The following is a 22,976-nucleotide window of genomic DNA, read 5'->3' on the forward strand; positions in this document are numbered from 1 at the left end:
ACACTCTTGGTTTTCTACGAATCATTCCCTCTTCAAGCCACCATTTTATTTATTTTAATATCTGTATCCACTAAAATTCTTGCAAACTTCATTCAGCAGCAGAATTCCTGATGTATAAATTATTTTATAATTCTTCCTGTCTTCTTACTTATGCCCATTAAGATACTGATTCCTGACTCTCAGGTTCTACAGCCTCAGTCCTTTCCCTCTCTCTCTCCAACATTCATCATTCTAGGCTAAATTTTAATTCAAACTCAGATTCTCCTGGTTTAGCAACCCTTCAGCTACTGAATAGGCTGGGAGAAATCCTATAACCATGCTGAACAAGAAATTCCCCTCCTTCCTCAGTTCTCCTGTCCCCCCGCACCACCCCCCTTATTCTTACTTTCCTGCACATTATACAGTCCTATTACAGTTGTAGGGTTGCTCTTCTCCATTTCACCTTCTCTTTTCTTCTTTCCACCAGCAGGTCAGTTGACTTAAATTGAAGAAAAAAATACTGTTTTTAAAAAGCCTGTTAATGTTTTTTTCATTAATATCAGCTTTGCACTGTCCTCAATGTACACAGAAAATAAAATGTAATCACCACGTGCTATACAAAAGAGGAAAAAAAATCCCAAAGCACTACAAACTTTTTAAAGTATATTTACTAATTAAAAGATTCTTAGCCATTCACTGTATGCATTTACACATCAACACTACTGTAGAGTGCTCCTTCTAAATAAAATACCCCAGGCATTTATTCCTTTCACTATCCATTTCTTCAGTTTCTAACTCATAATGTTTCATGGCAATAAAATATCGAATAAAAGTTTCGCCTAATGCTTCCTTAATGCACGAATCTTTCTCAAGTGCAAGAAGAGCATCTTCTAGTTTCAGAGGGACTGATGAATGCTTCGGATCAGCAATGTGATTTTCTTCTTGGAGCATATCATCATACCTAAGTCCTCTCCTTACTCCATCTAGACCCGCAGCAATAGTAGCAGCAAGCACCAGGTAGGGGTTTGCTGTAGCAGAACTTAATTTATTCTCTATATGAGTGCCTTTTCCACCATGACATTTGACATTAAAGGCACAGGTGTTATCATTATATGCCCATTTTGCATTTACGGTCTCTTTTGATTCTTTACTATACTTAGAATAAGGTTTACGGCAGCTGGTGGTAGGAGCCATCAAGCAGCTGATTGCTGCTGTGTGTGCCAAGAGACCCGATAACCAATTTTTTCCAATATCTGAGAGCTCCTCAACTCCATAACCAGCAGAAAACAAATTCTTCTGCCCATTCAAATCCCACAGGCTATGTGACAGAGCCCCTGAATTGTAGAATCCCGATTCTGAGAAAAAACTAACCACGTAGTTATACTTCTTAGCCACCTCTTTAATGCCTGTTCTAAACGTGAAGGCACTGTCAGCAGCATCTATGCCAAATGCTGGATGAAAAGTGATCTCCATTTGCCCAGGCCTACTGGAAGAGGAAAAGCTTTCGATGTTGGCACCAGCATAATACATTCCTTCAATAAGCTCCTGAATGAAAGTCTGGTCATGGTTATTTAGGATCGTGGCTGCAGGAAAGGATATTGTCTTCGAATTTACAACCTCAGTAATGCCATAAATGCAAAACTCATAAGTGAAGGCAGAGTGTAGAGAAAAGCCATTGTCCTGAAGCTGGCTCAGCTGTTTCTTGGCAATGTGCCTCGGTGCGGTCATTAGCGGGTTGCCCAGCACAGTGAAGGAATCACATATCACTCTTGCAGTCTGCTCAGTCCAGGGCAGAATTCGAAATGTTGATAAATCAGGGTTCAGGATTACATCACAATTAAAATTGGTTGCATTTATGTAATCCAATTCATTGTCTTTTGGATTCAGTGTCAGCTCAAGATAACTTCTGGGCATGGCAACCCCATGAATTGCTTTCTCCTAAACACAGAGCAGAATGACATATTACCAAATGAGAAAAGAACTCAACAGTGTTTTTATATATGTAAAACATAAAACTCAGTTTCTCAGTACGAATAATAATAGCATTTTTCCTAAAAGAACACTAAAATGCCCTGATCACTAAAGTGGAGGGCAGCAGCCAGTTACTGTTACAGTTACAGAAACAGAAACTTCTACAAGATTGATATGAAAAGCCTGGTATCAAGTATCCCAATGGCCATTTTTTTTAATTTCCACAAAAAAAAAACTGAAAAAAAAAATTCAACATCTATCTTGCATAGTCTTTATACAATTATGGGCTTCACCAGTTAGGTGCAAACTTTGCACGTCAAACTTCTATCCATAGTTACTCCATAAGGCGTTCATATCCTTTGAGTGTTTGCTTTACATAGATCCAAGTGACCACACAAGACTCACAGCAATACAAATTCAGGCTGTGACTTCTTTTTAAATGCCATAACACATGCCTCACCATTTTTCAGATGCAAAGTTTAACTGAAAATTCTCACTTTCTGGACTTAACAATTTTGGAGATAAAATACAGGGAAGCACTTCCAAGTAAGAAATTAAGAATAATTTCAGTGCATTTCAGCACTCCCCTTCTAGATAGCAAACGGTATAAAATTATAATTATACTCTTTTCTCCATTTGAACAGAGAGATTCTCCTCATGCAAATGAAATGTAGATAGGACCCCAAGGAAGGATCATCTACCTTCAAACAAGCACCTTTACAACTTACCTTACATTCAAACTTTAGTTGATGAAAACTGCATTTATGTCAAGTTCTATGAAGTGAAATCTGGCTCATGTTTACATCTTACCTTTATTTTTCTAAGGGAAAGGATTACCACCTGAGTGAGCAGAGGAGACAGAACAAACCTAAAAAGGAGCAAGCTCAGAGCTGAAAAAAACCAAAGTTTTGCCTATCCAGATGGAAAAATGTTGAAATACTTAAAAATGCGTAGAGTGGCTTCTCTTAAAATAAATAAATAAATACAAAGTCTGTCTTCTCTTAAGTAGGTGGCAGTCCAGTGGTAGCAATTCTCCCTGTGTGACACTCATAACCAAAACTGCACAGTATGATGAATACTGCTCCAAGATGTCTAAGCTGTCCATTTGACACTGAAAAGTTGTTGAAGGTGATTACCCTACAGTACTACCTCTCCCTCCTCCAATGCCTCAGCCAAAAAGAGTATTAAAAAAAAAAAAACAAACAACAAAGAAATTACTCAGTCACTCTGTATGTATACATGTGTGTGTGTGTGTACACATACACAGTTTTTTATTGTCCAAAAATTTAGACTGTCATCCAAAGCTCCAATTTATTCAGTTGGTAAGGTAAACACAAAAGACGTTTTTGAATAAGCTGATCTAGGCATTTGCCTAGATCATAGCACCTGAAACAAAAGTTGCAATTAACCTATCACCCCGCACAAGAATTAAAATGACTGAAAGTTTATTTTCATTAAATCCAAATGACATCCAAAAGAGCAAATTGTATCTAGATGATACAGTTGCTGTTTATCCATATTTAAAAGGGAAATAATGAAAACATGGCTTAGGCTTTAGAAAGAACTTGAAACAAAGTACTCTAGATCTTTCCATGTTCGTAGCTTTTTTGGTGATTACTCAGTAAAGCTTTAAATATTTATAGTGATATGGGAGTGAAGGTATAATGTAGTTATGTGCATGAATTATCACAGAAGCAACATACTGAAAAGGCTGATAGGTCAAGGATAAACACAGTGAGGATTGCTTCCTAATTTGGTTCTTATTTCCTGAATCATCAATAGGGCAAATATTGCTATTAAGTCACCATACAACCCAACAGTATTTTCTTATATGATTGATGACTACAAAATTTCTCACAGCTAAAGTGATTTTCAATCAGTCAGCTTTCTTTTAGAGTTTACTCCTTTCTTTTTGCAATTTACTGATGTTCAGTAAAACAAAATCTTATAAAGCATTGAACCTGAAAAGATAATTCTGAGGAAAGAGGTTATTCAAAGAAATGAAATTAGTAACCTTATTTAATTAGATTTCTATTTGGGGTACAGAGGAATAGAAAATTGCAGTGATGAAAAACATCCAGATCCTTTGGGAACATTAACAAGTGGGGGGAACAGATAATTTTTTCTAAGTTTGAGTTTCTGCCTGCACTACGAAAAAAAAAAATAAAATAGAAATTAAGGACACAGCCATGAAAATACATAAAGGTACAGCTAGAAACCAGAAAACTTACGTGAAAAAAGCGAGACGGAACATTCTTTGATCTTGACACGCCATGGAGGTCTGTTGATTCAAATCTGACAAACTGTACATTGTCCCTGGCCATCTGCTGCTTAATAAATTCAATATGAGAGAACAGGTGAAGGAGAGTTGGAATTCCGAGGCCGTTTACATCAGGCTCTCTGCTGGATGCTATAAGTGAAGAGGAATGTTCACATCAAACAAAATAATGAATGCTGGAATACAGGCTGTTCTCCTAAAAAGAGCGATAGTGCGAAACTACAACATGAAGTGTAAAAACAAAAATAAGAAAATTATATGGATCATGAAACATTTCTGTAAATAAACACACTTTTTCTCCCCTGAGGACTTATATAAAATGCCTTATTTTTTGGAATGGCCTATAACTTCTATGTTTTTTCATGTTGATAAAACAACACAGGGTAATCACATGGTAAAGCCAGGAATTCCTGAGGGATACCTCAGCTGGTTTGTTGGGTGTTTTTAGGAGCACAAATAGCAGCTGATTACATATCTCCCACTGAAAGCTGATAGAATTCACACGTTATATTTCTTCATTGACTTTGAAAAGAACATGGATACAAAAATGTGATAAAAAGGGCACTTGTCTTCTATGAAAACTTTCTCGAGACCTCCTGAGGAGACCTTCAGTCTTCACCACCACAGGTAGCAGACTTTTAGGAGAAGTTAATTCATTTATGTGCTTGCTGTTATGGAGTTGTCTTCTTAACTATATTACAGCAGCTGTAGGACTCTATAAAATTCTTGACATGAAAGCAGTAACATCTGCGTATAAATTCTGTAATGGAGCAGAGAGCTGGGCACAGTATCTTCCTTTCATAAACTTCTTGATCTCTCAGCCTGCTTTTCTTTTTGAGTGTCTATGTATTGCTATTATTTGAGTTAAACTACCTAAGGTATTAATTTCCATTTAGTACAATAAACTAGCTAGACAGATGGTAACATTTGAAAGTAAGACATGAAAAAAATGTGAAAAAATGCTTCTTTCTACATTTCTGGGATGGAAGTCCTCCATTCTTCCAAGAAGGCTGAGAATATGATCAGATGAGTTTTTGTAAATCTTTCAGACCCATAATGGAAGATCACCAACAGTAAGCATTCATCACTACCCTTCAAGCAGAAGTTAAAAGCTTCATGCTGAGGCACTGCACAGGTTGGCAGGAGCACTTTCAATCTCTCCAGTACCAAAGTACCCAGACTGGAGTATATCTCCTTTAGCAGTAGCCAGCAGGAACAAACACATCTTTTCTGACTTCTCCTTAGGGGCAAGTAGGACTGCCAGCTGCGAGGCTGTAAGGAGGCTCTCCAGCTAGCCCAGCACAAGGCTGTGTGATTATTCCCTGAGAAAGCAGCATACTCATCCACAGTCATAGACTTCTCAGAGCCTTTGAATATTACTGGAGCATCCTCCAGCTTCAGATGGCAAGGAGGCAACAAAGATACTTTAGGTCAGTAAAGTAAGAAGTTAAGTAATAACAGTGGTCCCTGAGGAATGACAGGACAAAATTTTAAGTAAATATAAGAGCCTATAGGAAAACAGAGTAAAAATCAAAAAGGTAGAAGCAAGAAAGAAAGAATTTTATCACATCCACTTCTCCTTATGACATCTTTCCCTTTGGTCTGCTTCAGCTGTAAGCTGCTTATGAAAACAGCTTTTTTCCTCTGTCTTCTAGAAACACTAAGGCACTATGTCCTTAAAAAGATGTGCATTAAATAAGAAAGTCCTGTTCAACTATTTTGCATAACACTCACTCTGTTACAGATGCTGCCAAAAGACAATAGCAAGCAGAGAGGATATGTAAACTGGCCTTATTTTGTGTATGTCATCCAAGTAACAGTTATTTGAATACCACTTCAGTCATGACGTAAAGTTGTTTCACAACGTTTACTGACATTTAGCACATTTGACCCCTTTATGAACCTGACTATCAATTAGAAGTTTATTAACAGCTAATAAACTGAGGCTATTTATTATATTGTTAGAGTTTAAAAAGATTCTGAAAATCTTCCTACGGTAAGCATTCATCGCTTTTATGTGAATTTTGCAAGTATTTCTTCTAATGTTCTAAAATGTTGCCTGTTAAATTTGCATCTACTGAACAAACACTTTTCAGGTAAAAACACATCATTCATGAAAGACAACAGCTTTAATTCTGACCCAAATAATCCTTTACATCAGTATTCCTATGAGAAATAAATTATATAAAATCAATATGTAAGAAAAACACAAATGTGATATGCATACATATTAATGATGTATGAATTTGTTTAAAAAGTAAATCTACAAATATACTTAATTTAAATGTCTACCAATGGTAGGTAGTTTTCCAAATTATTTGAATAAATGCATAAATACATAATTAGATTATATGAATTAGCATAAATTAATAGAAAAATCCCATAAAGTAATGTTTTAAAGAACATTAAGTAAGAAAAAATTATTAACTAAAGAAGTAAGAATTTATCTTCTCCAGTTGCATTTGTTATAATTAATGACAGATCTTTCTAAATGATGAGACTAAAACTTATATATTGGTCTAATATTAGTCTAAAATTAGGCTATATGCTAGTCTAGACAGCCCACTAGTCCAAAGACTGATACTTATTAATTTACAGTGGCCTTTATCCAAAATCCGTTAGAATCAGTAGAAGCACTGCCATAGCTTTCACATACTTTTTACAGGCAGTTCACCTTTTACATAATTTGCAGATTTCCTTTCCCATTGAAATAATAAGTTTCTGTAAATTGTGTGATAAAAAATATCATGACTCAATATTTCTGACTGATTTTGGAAATATGAAAGGGGAGTTGTTTCTTAAATAATATTTAATGAATAACTACTGACAACATCTACTTTTCTCCAGCACTGGTCTCAAAATATATTTTCTTGGTAGCCACTTAATAAATCATTGGCAAACTAAGTCCATGATGACTAAGGCTGGGAAAGGTATAGTAGGGAAATGAGTACTGTCTTTTCCGTTTTCATACAGTCATTTTCCAAAGCATTAGTTACTGGAGATAAGGTAGTAGGTAAGTAAGTGTTAGACAAGCCTAGTGGATTTAGATAGACAGTCTGAAAGTATTACACTCTTATGAGGGAGGATTGTGTTAATGACTATATCTGTTTACCTAGCTCTCCAGGCCTCCAGAAATAATGGCACCTTGATTTTATTTTCAGAAAATCTGTTATGGAAACATGTATGTAAATGTCACAAGATGCTTAGATTTTGGTTCAGATTTTCATTTTAAAAAACAAATATAAATCCAAACTTTCTTAAAGCAGAATGATATATACAGATTCTTAGATATCTATATCAAATCACTACTACACAGAAGTTCATTTTTCTGTAGTTCTATCTGTATTGCCCATTTAAGTTACCACTGAGAAACAATTAGTATTACTTGTGGGTTTTTTGTAATTAATATATCTACAAATATAAACATATTATCTTCACAGATTTTAAAAATATGAATAACACAAACCTAAAAATATTACCAGAAATTACAAATTATACAGATGATATTGTTGTTGTTGTTGTTATTATTATTGTTATTATTATCATTATCATTATTTCTAGTGGAAGTGTGGTTTCTTTCTTAGATTATTAATATTGAAATCATTCATATTGCTGAGGGCAGCTGACGTCAGGCTAGGGCAAATAGTTAACATCAGCGTTATCTTCTCAGCAACAGAAAAATGCCACGACAGAAGAAAGTGCACACGTCCCAGATCAATCTGTCATTATCTGCTTGTTCAAAGAAATCCTTTCCCATGGTCCCTTATTAAATCACACCACATTTAAAGCAAACAATTTCTCAGCTCTATAAGAGGAGACTGTGCCAAACTGATGAAACTAAAAGAACGTGCTACATGTAGCCAGGGGACTTGGCAATGACAGGAACAAATGTAGTAATATTGGAAACTCTTTAGTGAGGAACACGACCACCAATTTAATGTAAGGCAATAACAGCAGACACCAGCAGGTAGACTCTAGATACAAATCGTGCACTGGAGAAGGAGATGTGTTTCCATCAGTCCTCCTCCGGTTTCTTCCTCCCACTCTGTCTCCAGCTGTGCCAGATGTGCTTCCTCCTGAAAAGACCCTGCTGCAGCCACGCAGCAGATGCGCACCCTCCTCCTGCCCTGTGAGACAAGGTCTGGTCACACCTGAGTCTCACGCAGCGTCAGAGCACACATCCCTGTGCTTTGTGGCATGTTGTGGCACTTGTTACTGTCTCAGAGCAGTAGGGAAATGAAAACACCTTGCAAGCATAGGAATTCCTTTGCCAGTCAAGACAGCTTTTCATCAGGCTAGGGCTGTCTTTGGTATTGGCTATTAACAGGAAAGATAAGATTTTCTTTGCAAATCAATCTGCCTAAAGAGAATGGGTTTTGCAGTTCCTCACTAAAAGGTAGTCTTGTGGTTAGGAACAGAAGGGTCAATATCCACATTTTTCTTAGTTTCTTCTTCGTCCTTAGAAATGTAACACAGGGTGCTCTGAAGATCTACGTGAATATTTATAAAAACTGTGCTGATGATATCTACTGGCAATGAGTCCCACAGGGTAATCACACATCTACACCCTTCTAACTCCTATGGAAATTCCTATCAGTACTAATTTAAATATCTTTACAGGACTCTGGTTTTTGTATTTAAGAAGAGACAGTCTACTTGGTTTGTACGGTGTGTTACTTAGTGTTCTCATTTTTGTCTTCAAACATTAACAGTCTCTATTTCTCAAACTTCATATCATAGCTTTTCCTGTGCTAGACATCATTCTTATTGCTAGTATTTAGAGGTTCTCTTTCCTATTTCCATCTGTTTTTTAGCATGGTAAATAGAAATGTGTACTGGGTTATATTTGAACAGTACTTTTGAAATGAATAGTGGTCAGAAGCATTTTGAGATGAAAATGTTATGTAATTTTCACTTTTTCTTTACCCAAAAAATAGTTTCACCAAAAATGTTTACTGATAGGACAGTAAAGTATTTGATTTCTGCAGTAAAGTACATAACAAGGTGTTTCCTAACTCTTCTTTTTGCTCTCCTACAAAACCCCTAACTGGGGAATAAATATGTAAGTATACCAGAAACTTATCAAAGCATGGAGACAGACCAAGATGTACAAAGGGAATTTGAAGCCTCAGATGACAGCCTGATTCCCGTGCATTGCTCACCTACAGCTACCTGGAGGTACTGTTGTCTCATAAGGTCCAAAAGAGAGCTTTCCTCTAAGCCTGTGTGGTGGCACCAGGCTCTGCAGGTCCCTCTGACTGCAAGCAGTGCAGGTGGCTGCTGAAGCCACTTGCAGTCCCTGACTCTGGCAGCCCGCTGTGACAAAGATGACCCCAACAGAGTGGTGTATCATGAACCCTGGGAACTTCACTTTGCTTTAATATTTTCTTTGGCTTCTTCTCTGGCTACCATAGTATAAATGTTCCAATTCAGTAGCATGCAGAGCAGCATGTGATAAGGTCTGAGTTCAGAGAGCTCAATATACACTTACGCTATGTGCTATATATATTATACATACAGTACCTGCACACATTCTTGTGTGTGTATATGTACATGCTATGAAGTGTTATATAATGCTACATACATGAAATTTCACCTGAATTTTTACTGTTTGGAAGCCTCGCTCTTCTTCTCCCAAGAATGCAGGCACCGAACAGCTTAAGAAGCACGTGGTTGTTAATGACTACATACAAATTTGCAAAGTGCACACCATTATCATATATAGATACTTATGCAAATAAAATTCATAAATTCATGTTAGTGCAGTCACTATATTTGCCTAATTAGCTACATGTGTTAGTTTCTATCTTTCCATGGTAATGAGTTAAATTAAAAGAGCTTTAGCTTTAGCTCAGCTCCAGTTTCACTGACACTGTCTAAGTAATATTTTTCATATTGACCAAAATATCTTGTATGTCTGCCTCTTTTCTACTGTTTTTTATCTATGTCCGATCACCTCTTTTACAAAAGAGCTGACAAAAAATACACAAAATGCACATGCAGTAATATTTCCACAATTTACAATCAGAATTTTGGAAAAAAAATATATGGATTTATTATTTTAGAGAGATGCTAACCATGTAGCTAACACGACTGTATTTCAGTTCTCTGCGTTACACTGGATCACTAAAGCTCAGCCGCATGTCTTCACCGTTCTACTGCTGCCCTCTAGAGATTATCGCTTAACTGTGCCCTTTTAGAACAATAAGGTATATTCCTGCTTTGGCCGTGGCATCCAAGCATGCATAGTGCTCAACATAGTGACTAAATGCACTGGGTACCGTTTATGTAATAATTATGTATATATGTATAGTCATATAACTTCAATGCTCCCTTACTTTGTATTCCATATTAAAGAACCAAAGAGAGGGAGAGGACAATTTACTTCTTTATGTGCATTTTTTAAATCAAATGTTTGGAAATTTTTTGGATCAAGATTTCTGGTTTGAGCAAGTTCAAATACTTGAAAACTTGCAAAACACAAGGGGTTGTATTTCAGATCTACTCAGTGTCGATATACATTTAGATCCAAGACTTCTGTTCAGTACTTTGGTAACTAAAATATTTAAGATAATATTTTAGTCATAAAAATAAAATATTTAGGATTTTATCTTATCAATCTTAATAAATTATCAATGACAGCAATGAAATACTCTTTATGCAAAGGCTCGTTAAAGACTCCAGAATGCTATCTAAAACTTTCTTCTCTTCAGTTAAGTTACTGAATGTATTCAATGAAAACTAGATTTCAAGCACATATATTTCTAATTAAGTAGAAACTACTTCTGTGCATTCCATTTCCTAGTGGAAAAACACACTGAACCCTACAGTTTGTTTGGTCAAAACCAAATGGAATCCAAACTTCATGAGATTTCAAAACTCTTGGCTATGGATATGTTTCTGATGGGACAAAATAGTTTCCCCCACTTCCCTTCATAGTTATTTCTCATCTATAGTTCTCTTACAGTCATTGTTATTGCCAGTGATACAGAGTAGGTTTAACCACAAGTAGCTTCTATGTATTTCAGACTTAGGCAAATAATCTAAACTAATCATTATGGGACTTCTTCCCCATTGAGTGGAAAGAGATGCCCACCTCCAGAGGTCAATTTCTCATCACCTCCTAATACCTCTTTGAAGACAAAATGCCTGTTTTTCTCTACTGACTAGGTAATAAACTCAGATTAGCCACTTTGCTTTAAGTGGCTAAAATCAGGTTGAAATCTCCCTGTGGAATCTACAATTAATCTCATCAGTTCCAAGTACCTTGTAAACGGTGTTAAGACAAAAATAGGTATTCCTATATTTTAAAATTTATTTGCTGGTTTTGCAGACAATGAGAAAACAGTAGTAATCTAAATCTGACAATGCATTTCACTAGCCTTTCAGTGATGCGAAAAGCAGTATAATCTGGAAAGGGAACAGCACCAAGTGTGGGCTGAGAACTAATCCTCTAACCCCTTTATTCTAATAGATATGAAGAGAGAGTGGTTTGAGTGCAAAATATCTTTTCAAAGCTTTATATATCTCATGCAGTTCCATGAGTTAACACTGATAATGTTCATGGATATCTTGTTCAGACTCGTTCAAACTGGGTAACACAATATGTCTACTGAGAAATCCTGCTGTAGCTAACAACATTTGATATATTCAGACTGTCTGTTTTCAGAGTATGTATAGCAATATTTCTACCCATCTGAAAGAAGACTTTAAAAAAAAGCAGGATAACTTAATGTTGTTGTACAAGTTTAATTGCTACCATTAATTGCTACCAGTTAATGATGGACAAGGTATTTTATCAATGAAGAGATAAGATCCATACTTCTTGTATCAGTGAGGTAAGTTGGAGGGTAAGATATCTATACTGAAAAGCTCATAATATGTTCTGAGCCTCATGCTCCTGGAAATTTATTAATCTTATATCTGTTCAACTAGCAAATTGTTGTTTGTGTGCTTCTTGTAATAGACACAAAACAATGAACTGCTCAAGCCCATTACATTATCATAGCTAATAGTAGCTTTCAGTTTGCTGATCCAGCTAGCCCAGAAGTACAGCCTTTACAGTTTCAAAGAAACCTCAGACTATTAGTGGCAATTAATTGGCTCCATAAACACTTCCAAAATGGACTTATTGAACAGCGTGAAGATAAGTGGGAGTTCTCTGCCTCATTTGCTTTTCTTTCCCTATAGTTCATATTAGATGTTTTTGCATTCCAGTCCTCTCATAGAATGGATAATTGAAAACATCATCCCTACATGGGAGCAATTTCCACTGCTGGAAATGTTAACAAAAAGGAAATTTTAAGAAGCCCAGAAGCCATCAGAGCTTTACAGTGTCTAGCAGACCTCTGGGAAATGTTGCCTGAGCTCAGTTTAAATGAGGAAATATTTCAGTTTTAGCGAAAAAGACATGACTACTTGTGCATGGCAGTTTTTGGCAGGCAGCTGGGCTTCATAAATGCCTTACTTTAAAAAAAAAAAAAAAAAGCGAGCAGCTTAGGTGTAGAGTACAACTTCTGATCTGTCCTAATCATGCAGAAGCCACAGGTGTCAATTCTCTCATGCACTAGCTCTGACTAAAGTTTGCACCTTAACAAAACCCCACAAAAAAAACCAGTAGCATTTTCTTTAACAGGACAGCAGGTGATGTTTAAATATCCTTACCGGCGTAGCCTGCAGAGGAGTCAAACTGAATCTCAGGAGCCATGCTTTCTGAATGTGTAGAAGCTGCTGGTAGTCTCAGAATAAGGTGTTCCACATCGCTTCCCACTGGCGGCTGCTGATCAGACCCAGCAGAGCTGAGGACCAGGAGAGGTTTGTTCTGCTGCCCCACTCCTTCCTTGTGGAAGTTGCGGTACTTTCGATTCTCCTCTCCAATATGAGGACTATAAGTCTGAAATGGTTGGCCCCGCTTGTCATCTATTTTCTCCTGGGCCTTCGTATTTTTCTGAGAAAAAGGGCCACCTGCCTTGCCACCATAGTTGGGCCCATAATCAGGCAGACGACTTTCTCTCAGCAGGTTTTTCGACTCTTGCAAACTTTGTTTAGAAATGTCAGGTGTCCCTGTGAAGGACTCCGCAGTACCACTTCCTTGTGTGGCTGCAGTACTGCCCAGTGACCCCATCTTTGTTATGTGAAACTTAATATCTTTTTCTTCCATCTCACCCTGTTCTTCTTGCTTACTCTCTGCCTTCTTACTGCCGTCTCCCCTGCATGCTGCCTCTGCGCAACCAGCTTTCCCTGCGCTCCTTGCAGGTTGCACGCCCACGGGTAGCTCCGTTTTAGTTGGTGTTTCTATTTCTTTGTGCATTTTTCCTATTATTCTTTTCCCAGTGTCAGCATTTTCCTGGATTTCTCGTGTTTCTCCAGACATGCCTTCTTTCATGTCACTGCCAGCGTGGGAACTGTCACAACCCCCTCTGTCCTTTTGTACTGGAGGAAAGCTAGTCAGGTTTTGAAGCGGCTGGTCTGATGGTGGTTCTGAGCAACCAGTGGTTGCTTGAAGATGACAAGGATCTGGAATTTTTGAGGTGCGGGACAGCTCCATCTTCTCATTTTCTAAAGGAGAAACATGTTTTGTAGGACCTTTGACTCCCTTTTTCTTTCTGAAACCACATATATTGTTGCCATCAACTTCTTCATTGTCACTTTTAGATGTGTTCTGTAACCAGCAATAAAATATACAACCAAATAACATGCATGAATGAAACAGAACATGGCAATGGAGTACTACCACCAGCTGCATTTTCCTTGTAGCATTTCCATTACGTATTGCTGATAGAGGTGTCTGTAGACACTTACTGACCCTCAAATTCTGCTATTTTGATTTTTTAAATTCTCACAGAATTCTTTTTCTTATGTTTTAGAACAAAAGTGTTGAAAATGCCTTCATAATATAGTTTTTAGGCAGATTTAGTAGATTAAAATATAAGACACTGTACACCATGTAACATCATTTGTCAAACATGTGCCCTTTAAATGTGAAAAAAATGTATTCAAAGATTACATTTAAGTATATTATTGCTCATATTAAAAGCATTTGTATCTATAAAGGAAATTCATTGCCCTGAAACACAGAACATTGGCAATTCTTATAAGTATGGGAAGTGAAACCTGAAAATAGACAGGTTTTAAATGAATTTCAGGATCTAATTTGGCCAAATAACTGAACTTCCAGGGCAGCGGTCAAAAAGACAGAACTGCACACAGCACTCGAGGTGAGGCCGCACCAGCGCAGAGCAGGGAGGGACAATCACCTCCCTCGACCAGCTGCAATGCAGGGCTTGATGCACCCCAGGACACGGTTGGCCCTCTTGGCTGCCAGGGCACACTGTTGGCTCATGTTCAGCTTGCCATCGACCAGAACCCACTTTTCCTCTCTGCAGAGCTGCTCTCCAGCCTCTCATTCCCCAGTCTGTGTGTACACCCAGGGTTGCTGTGCCCCAGGTGCAAAGTCCGGCACTTGCCCTTGTTAAACTTTGTATGGCTGGTGATTTCCTTGCTCTCTAATTTGTCTAGATCTCTCTGCAGGGCCTCTCTGCCCTCAAGAGTGTCAACAGCTCCTCCCAATTGTGTGTCGTCACCAAACTTAATTAGCATTCCTTCCAGTCCTGCACCCAAGTCAGTTATGAAGAGATTAAAGAGTACTGACCCTAAGATGGATCCCTGCAGAACCCCACTAGTGACTGGCCGCCAGCTCAATGTAACCCCATTTACTAGAACCCTCTGAGCCCGACCCGTCAGCCAATTGCTCATCCATTACATTACACATTTATCCAGCTGTGTGCTGGACATCTTGTCCAGAAGGATACTGTGAGAGACAGTATCGAAAGCTTTACTGAAATCCAAAAAGATCACATTGACTGGCTTCCCTTTGTCAACTAGGTGGGTGACCTTGTCATAGAAGGAAATAAAATTTGGTTAGGCAGGACTTTCGCCTTGTGAACCCGTGCTGGCTAGGACCAATGACTATGGTGTCTTTCAGGTGTTTTTTAAATACTCCCAAAATAATCTTCCTCATGATTTTACCAGGCACACAAGTGAGACTGACGGGCCTATTGTTACCAGGGTCATCTCTGCTGCCTTTTCTGAAGACTGGGACAATATTTGCCTGCTTCTGGTCAACTGAGACCTCTCCAGATTCTCAAAAGCATTGAAAAGTCATTGAGAGAGGTCTCGCTCTTTAAGTACCCTTGGATAAATCCCATCAGGCCCCATTGACTTATAGGGATCCAGGTGAGGCAGCAAGTCCTGCAAAAGTTCATGGTTGATTGGGAGTTTATCATTCCCACAGTCATGGTTCTCTAGCCAGGGCTCTGGGGGTCCCTGAGCCCACCATTGGTGTTGAAGACTGAGGCAAAGAAAGCATTAAATGTCTCTGCCTCATCTGTGTCCCTGCTTGTGAGGTGACCGTTCTCATCAAGCAATGGGCCAGTGTTACTTCTGGCCTGCTTTTTGCCGTAAATGTATTTTAAAAAGCCATTCTTATTGTCCTTCATGGTACTAGCCAGCTTCAACTCTAACTGAGCTTTCGCCACAAGTATTTCCTCCCTGCAGTGGTGAACAGCATCCCTGTAGTCCTCCCATGCTGCCATGGAAGTATATTTCTTCCACTGGCCATATACTTTCTTCTTAATCCTTATTTCTGGAAAATATCCATGGTCAGCCAAGCCAGCCTTTTGCCTCACCTGCTTGACTTCCTACTTTGGGATTGCCTCATCCTGTGCTTTTAGGAGGTTGTACTTAAAAAGAACCAGCACTGATGGAACACAGCACCTTCAAAAGCTTTTTCCCAGGTGACCTTACTAAGCAATTCTCTGAATAACCTGAAGCCTGGTCTCCCCATGTCCAGAGTTGAGGCCTTGCTGGCAGAACTTAGAATTAGCCATTCTAAATGATTTCGTGAACACAAGGTACCATCCCCACTTTATAAGCTTTACCAAAACAAATTCCTTCTGAATAGAGATGAGTAGGATAAGGACTGACCACTTGTAAACTTGTTAATGGAAACATTCATTTGCAGTAGATGTCTAATAACTAATGTGGCTATAGTGGCTACTATACTATACTAGGTTATAGTATGCTGCAAAGGGTTTATCCACCGTAAGGAAATTGAGACTATTGTACTGCATTTTGATCATAGACCTGAAAAAGATACTGCAGCCATTCCTCTCAAACAAAACCAGTGATCATTTTTACCTTCAAATAAAAAAAAAAAAAAATCTTACAGAGAGCAATCTATGCTTTACTTAAGATCCTCAGCACACGGCACACGTGACTTTGTGCATGAGAATGACTCTTCATTTCTACATAAACTCAATTATGAGCTTTCGTTTAGAAACCATTAATAATATTTTCTTCAGTGAATTAAACAGTGCCAGATTTGTTACAAGGTACAAATACAGGATCCTTTCATATAAAAAATTGTCATACGCATGAGTTATGACAAAGTCTTACTGTTTATTAGTTCATGTGGTGTCAACCAGCAGAAAAGGCCTAGTATTGTGCACAGGGGGAGAGCACCCAGGAGATAGTACTTAAGAATTATCTCCTTAACATTTTATTTCTAGCAAGTTTTGTTTACAGAAGACAGGGATGATTAAGTAAAATAGCAGCTTGAAAGAATTACACTACAAGTGAGCTGGATACAAATTGTGACTTAATTTCATGGAACCATCTGTCCTGCTGTGCCAAAAGGAAAGCAAAACTGTCATGGCATTAATATGGCAAAAGTTCTGATTATTTTTTATTTCATTGCTGAATGTTCCTACAGTTCTGTTGCTGCGTGGCAACCTTAACAGGAAATACTAAAGCTACTTGAAAGTTCTTTTAGCCAGTACTTGTTCCAGCATCATTCAATTTTTGTTTGCTTGTTTTCAAATATTTACTGCTACCCTAAGTCAGAGGTCTTGAAAGTTTCAAAATTTGCTTTTCTTTGTTAGGAAGTGAACACTTGGGTGGTGAGTCAAATATTCTTGCCAGAAGGATTAGGTCCAAAATATAAAGTGTGGGCCAGTTTATGCAACAAATCTGAGTTTCAGATTTTCTTTCTAAAAGATGTATCTGATGTTAACCATCATTGATAGGTATTGGTACACCCCCACATTCTGATTTCCATCAGGACTTATTGCCCTAGTGCTGCAAACTCGTGCTAGTACACTGATCCCCTCTGTACTGGGAGTTTGAACCTGGTAAGGTTTCTGCAGAGGTAGACCAGTGCAAGTCCTACAACAGACAGCAGGATTAGGGGTGGATCAGACTTCATTTCCCATTATGGATGTGGAAATTATGGATAATCTCAATTTATACAAATAACAGCTTTGCTTGTCTTCACTAGATCCTACTGTATCACTTCAGGTACACATGAGCCTAGACATCTATGACTATCAACAAAGCATAAGGGCTACACTTGCGCATTACAGCAGTGTATTAGGGCACCATGCAGGGCAGGAAGAGGAGAGAATAGAAGACAGTTTCAGCAAGCAAATATTTCAGCACAATGCAGGTGAAACCGCTTGTTCTACTTAACCCAATTACATGTCACTTCTGGCAGGCCATCAGGCTTCTACAGCTGACAGACATTTTATATCTTGTGGTAACACAGAAAACATACTTCTAAAGCAATTTTTCTTAATCAGTTTGTGTTCACTTCTAGGCTTTGTACAAGCTCTGAAGTGGAACGTTAACTGTATCATGAAATACAGCACTGCCAAAAGGCTGTTCATCTGTAAACCTGCCAATCGGCAAGCTAAGAACATTTGGAAATGTAAAGTGTTGCCTTTGGGAGGAATAATAAGTGCTAAGATTTCTGGTGTGTGAAACACAGGTGAAAATCCAAGGCAATTATTGAACTTTTGCCTTAAAAGGTTTTTATAGGTGACTGAAAATACATCTGTAATATTCTGTGAGACAAATTCAGAGCGGCAGAGACGACCTTCTATTTTTCTCCTATTTTTCTCCTTTTTTGTTTGCTTCATGACCTCAGGCAAGACTGCAAAAGCTATCGGGATTTATAAACCTCTCTCAAAAATGTATTGACAAAGAGAGACAGGGAAATAAGAAAAAGAAACTCACATTATAGCATTTGAAAGGAAAAAAAGGGAGAAAGGGAGTTAGTTTAGAAGATGCTCTGAGTAACCGTAGATGAATAGCTGCAGAAGGATTTCTATCACAGAAAAAGATGAAAGAGGCAAGGTGCAACTCTAGCAGGAGCTTTTATATATCTAATCAACAAGATAACCCAATGCTCCTGCTACTGGCTACCCAGAACAGTGATGCAACCACTCAGCAAAATGCACTGGGGTCTCAGTCATATTCTCAATTTCTGTTTTGTTTCAGATTATTCATATTATTTCAGCCATTATTTTAACTGATTGTTAAGAGGTCAAATTGTGATTATCTTCCTGATTTATTACTAAAGATTTTTCAAGAACAAAAGATTACTTTTGCAAAGAACATAAAAATCTGGTATAACTAGGAATTAGAAAAACATGGGAAATCCTCCTAAACAGAAAAGCCAAAAATATGTATGGTTTGGTTGGCTGAATTTTTCATTTATGAAAAGTTAAACTGCTTCACTTAGGTTTGACTTTGTTTTTTCTATCATATAAAACAATACTGAAAAACTGAAACAAAATGTTTCCAATATAAAGATATTGTTCAAATTGTATTGACATGTGATATTATTCACACTGTTACTTTCAAAAGTAACACAGTTTCTCAAAGTATTTCAATCGCTCTGGAACTGTAAATGCTGAGGAACTTTCTCTGACCCACTTTGGCTGTTACCAGGTTACCCTTTACAGCTCCTCTAGGTTGGTATGTTCAAGTTTAATTAATCTTTTCATGCGGTAATGAATCTCCAGAACAAGAAGTCATGTCTTAACAAGAGATTTTGCTTAAGACCTTAGACAACAGCGCCCATAAAGCAAGTATGCCTGTGCCCAAGTGCGTTCTCTGCCCTTTCCTCTGATGCATGGAAAGCATTGCCCAGCTGCTCACCCAGTAACCAGGCAGTGAAAGAGCAGAGGATGCAGGAACAAATTTTCTACTGCTGGGAATTAATGCAGCTTCACTGGAGTCACTGGAGCTACCCAGGTTTGTACCAGGAGGGAATCTGGCCCATGGAGTCATAGGGAGCACAACACAGACAATTCCAGGGAGTAGCTCCAGGCACAGAGAGAGGTTTTGGCTCTTGCCCGGCACTAAAACAATGTGTGCTATGATAAACAGACAGTGGTGCCTTGTAAGCTAGAGACATGAAGATCACAGCACATTGTCAAGATATTGCTGTGACCAATTTCTCTCGTAGTGACCTTGTTTGATGAAGCAGTTCTTTGAGAGTGATATACTGCCGCAAATACCTCCCAGTGAAGGACCTGCAAGTAGCATAAACATTAGGTACATGTGATTATTCTGCAGTTAAGGTGAAGCACAAACTTACCGTAGGTCCCAGGAAGATGTGTGGTAATGTTAGGAGCAGAAGTAAAGTCTCCTTCCTTCTTTGAAACTTTTAAATATACTCAAGATTATTAACATACTTCATGTGAAAATGAATGGAATCAGTTTAGCTCACAATACTGTGTCACATTTTCACATTATTTTCACATCTGTCGTCTGCCTTTATCTGTTATTCCCATCCAAAGCCTTCATACTATATAAGCAACTATTAGATGAGCTTCTCAAGGTCGTTGATTCTCTTGCTGTTTCAAAGCAGCAGAGTTGTCCTTGTGGCAAGGTTATGTGCAAATACTTTCCCTTGGACTATGCCACCTACACCATGTAAAAAAAAATCCCTAAGTAAGATAGTCTCAAAATGAAGAAGCTGATCCTGCCTTCACAGTGATTTGGGACCACAAAAGCACACTGGTGGTGTCATCTCCAATTTGCAGCAGTGTAAATGAGTTCTAAAAGCAGGATCCATTTAACAGTTGACTAATCCTCAGGAAGACATTTGCAAGGGAATGGACTTAATGATCTACAAGACTTTTATGTCTAATTTCTATGACTCATTTCATATACAAAGATGGTCTAGGAGGCAGTCAGTGACTCAAAGTAGGTGCGTCTCTGACATATAAAGTATCTATTTGCTCACCTTGATAAAAATGTCTAGTAACCTCAGGAAGTCTGCCTGCACCATCAATTCCAAGCCACATTACATCTTTCTCAGTATTTTTAATGAACTGTTTTAATTTCACAATTTTACAATGAGATCATCTGGACACAAATCAAAATAATAGGTACTTTTTTTTTTTTTTACTTTATTTAAAGCATATAATACAACTTCAGGACCAGAATCTGTTTTAAAAGGCACTCCTACAGAAACTGAGCAGCTCCACATAGGTCAGTAGCCTGAACCAAGAGTGTTACTTTTTAATTCAGGTCAGACTCTGGTCCACAGATTGTAGTGCTTTCATTCACATTAATGAAGCCAATCTGTTTTCCCACAAATATTAATGGGATCAGATTTCTGACCTTTATTTCTGTTACTTTTGATAGAGTTATAAATGAAAGACATAGGAAGTTAAAATGTGTCAGGTTTGTTTCCTAAAGCAAATGGGTTTTCGGCTTAAAGAAGAAGCCTTTCTTTGACTTGCATTTGCTTCAGAATTAGACCATGCTCTATAAACATGCATTAAGAGCCTTGCACGCAATCCACAATGAAGTATTCACTCACTTGAAATCTTGAAGTGGATGCAAAAAGTATTTTATATCAGCATATCTGCTCGGAAATCATTCACAGTCAGTCTCTTACCTGCTGAGTAAGATCTTCCTTTTTGTTCATGTCCTCTTCATTCTAGCTCATGTCATCATTAGAAATGGCCTAGTAAAAATCTAGTAGAAAGACATCCCGTATTTATAGGCACAGATACAATAAAGGTTAGTTAAAACAGAATTGCTGTACAGTTCTTTTCTCAGAAGGCCATGCAGATTATGAACCATAAAGAACAACCCCAACATGTCATGGCCAAGAGCACCACTTTCTGGAACAGTGTTAAAGTAGTAAACTGACAAATGCACATTACTAGCTGCCCGTCTGTCTGGAAACAAAGACAACTGAGCATAAAACTGTTTTGCTCAACTTTTCTCCACACAAAAGGCTTTTGTCCTGTAACAAGCTATTTCTGTTCTGGAATAGAAGCTATTGTTAGGCTCCTTAGAGGTAGAACCTATATTGGGCATTATAACAACAGTATGTTATTGAGGCACATGGACAGGGATTTGAAAGGCACAGCACACTGCAAGAACAACGTGCAGTCCTAGCCTGTTATTCTAGGTTCTTGTATGTTGTCAATTAATACTGGTGGATCTGGTTGCATTATAATTGGGATAAGGGGTCTTTTTTGTATTACATCTCTAAAAATATTTCAAAGATTAGATAGTTAAGCTTGTTTTTCTTAGCTAAATTTGTCTTTATTATGCTTTCTTAATTTATCAGATTTAACATCACTTCAAAGCACCATGTTTAACTGACCTTTCATTCACTCAAGTTCCTTTAGCTGACATAATATTACAGGATGAATGTATCATGTGTTCTTAGAGCAGCCCTTCCCAACAACTGGTCATTCAGTAAACTCAAGTAAGCATCATGTTAAGAATGGCATTTAACCTTGCAAAAATGCAGGTTTGGCAATTTTTTATACTACTAAAAAATAAAAAAAATTTTTAAATGAGTTTGTTAAAATTACTCCATCAAAATAATGACTATGGGTTAGGAGTTATAGTTCACAAAAATCTTTGGCATCTCCAGTGAAATTCATAAATACAGGTGCCCAGGTCCCAAAGTATGGTTCTGAAAATCCTTCATTTTGGAGGCACTGAAAGGCCACAGCTCCTTACTTTGTGACTCCATCTGTGGAATTTCTGTATCTGCCCCTGTTCTGAACTGCACCACTTGTCACAGAGCAGAGCAGGCAACAACTGAAAGTTTCTTAGTATTCAGGAAATAGTCTTACTCACAAGACTTGACATTTTGTCAAGCAGACATTAAAAAAATCAACACCCAGCACACTCCATAGGACTGGGCTCCTGCAAGACAGGTAGGATGGAAGTCAACATTTTCCTTGCAGAATACTTTTTACAAAAATGTTGCCCTCAGACTGTCATCACACAACAGTTAGCACAATTGCACAGATGCCTTTTTTAGGCAATGTACAGGTGTTATGGACCTATATCTTGCCATGGCACAGTTGCTTGTCAGTCTGTGTTATGATGAGCTGTGCCAAGTGGAGAACAATTCAGAGCAGGACTACTCAGACCAAGTAGTCTGAGAAGCAGAGGCCAGGCAGAAACAGGCCTTCTGGCTCTCCAGTTTTTCATTTTAAATGCAAACCTGAACAACCTCAGCACATATTTTGAAAACAACACGCTTTGGGTTTAAAATCTTATTTGTCAGAGCAAGATAAATATTCCTCACAAGGGTGGTCAAACACTGACACAGGTTGCCCAGAGAGGCTGTGGGATCTCCATTCTTGGAGATATTCAGAACTTGACTGTACAAGGCCCTGAGTAACCTGATACAACTTCAAAGTTGGCCCTCATTTAAGTGGTGGATCAAACCTGATGACTACCACAGATCCTATCCAGCCTAAATTGTTCTATGATTGTGCATCTGGCTCATTTTTACATATTTTTAATGAACTTCATTACATTTTTGCCAGTACAAAACATCTTTACCATACTTTATTCTGTTCTGCTAAACAGAACATAAAACCAAGAAAGAACAACTTGTGCCTTGAAGAGTGTAGTT

At 38.0% G+C, this 22,976-nt stretch overlaps 1 protein-coding gene across 2 annotated transcripts; it reads right to left on the reverse strand.

Moving 5' to 3' along the window:
• Positions 1 to 477: 477 nt before the first annotated feature.
• On the reverse strand, positions 478 to 21,011 carry LGSN (lengsin, lens protein with glutamine synthetase domain). 2 transcript variants are annotated; one of them, XM_075089842.1, is made up of 4 exons: positions 20,982 to 21,011; positions 12,893 to 13,889; positions 4,182 to 4,360; positions 478 to 1,917 (listed from the first exon to the last, which is right to left on the reverse strand). In XM_075089842.1, the coding sequence occupies exons 1-4, from the start codon at positions 21,009 to 21,011 to the stop codon at positions 718 to 720; spliced, it is 2,406 nt and encodes an 801-aa protein (XP_074945943.1). In that variant the 3' UTR covers positions 478 to 717. The 2 variants fall into 2 exon arrangements, with proteins under 2 accessions (XP_074945943.1, XP_074945942.1); XM_075089841.1 differs by lacking the exon at positions 20,982 to 21,011 and having other exon boundaries at positions 12,893 to 13,973.
• Between the last annotated feature and the right edge of the window lie 1,965 nt (positions 21,012 to 22,976).

This window comes from Phalacrocorax aristotelis, chromosome 3 (genome assembly GCF_949628215.1).
Source record: "Phalacrocorax aristotelis chromosome 3, bGulAri2.1, whole genome shotgun sequence".
Classification (NCBI taxonomy): Eukaryota; Metazoa; Chordata; class Aves; order Suliformes; family Phalacrocoracidae; genus Phalacrocorax; species Phalacrocorax aristotelis.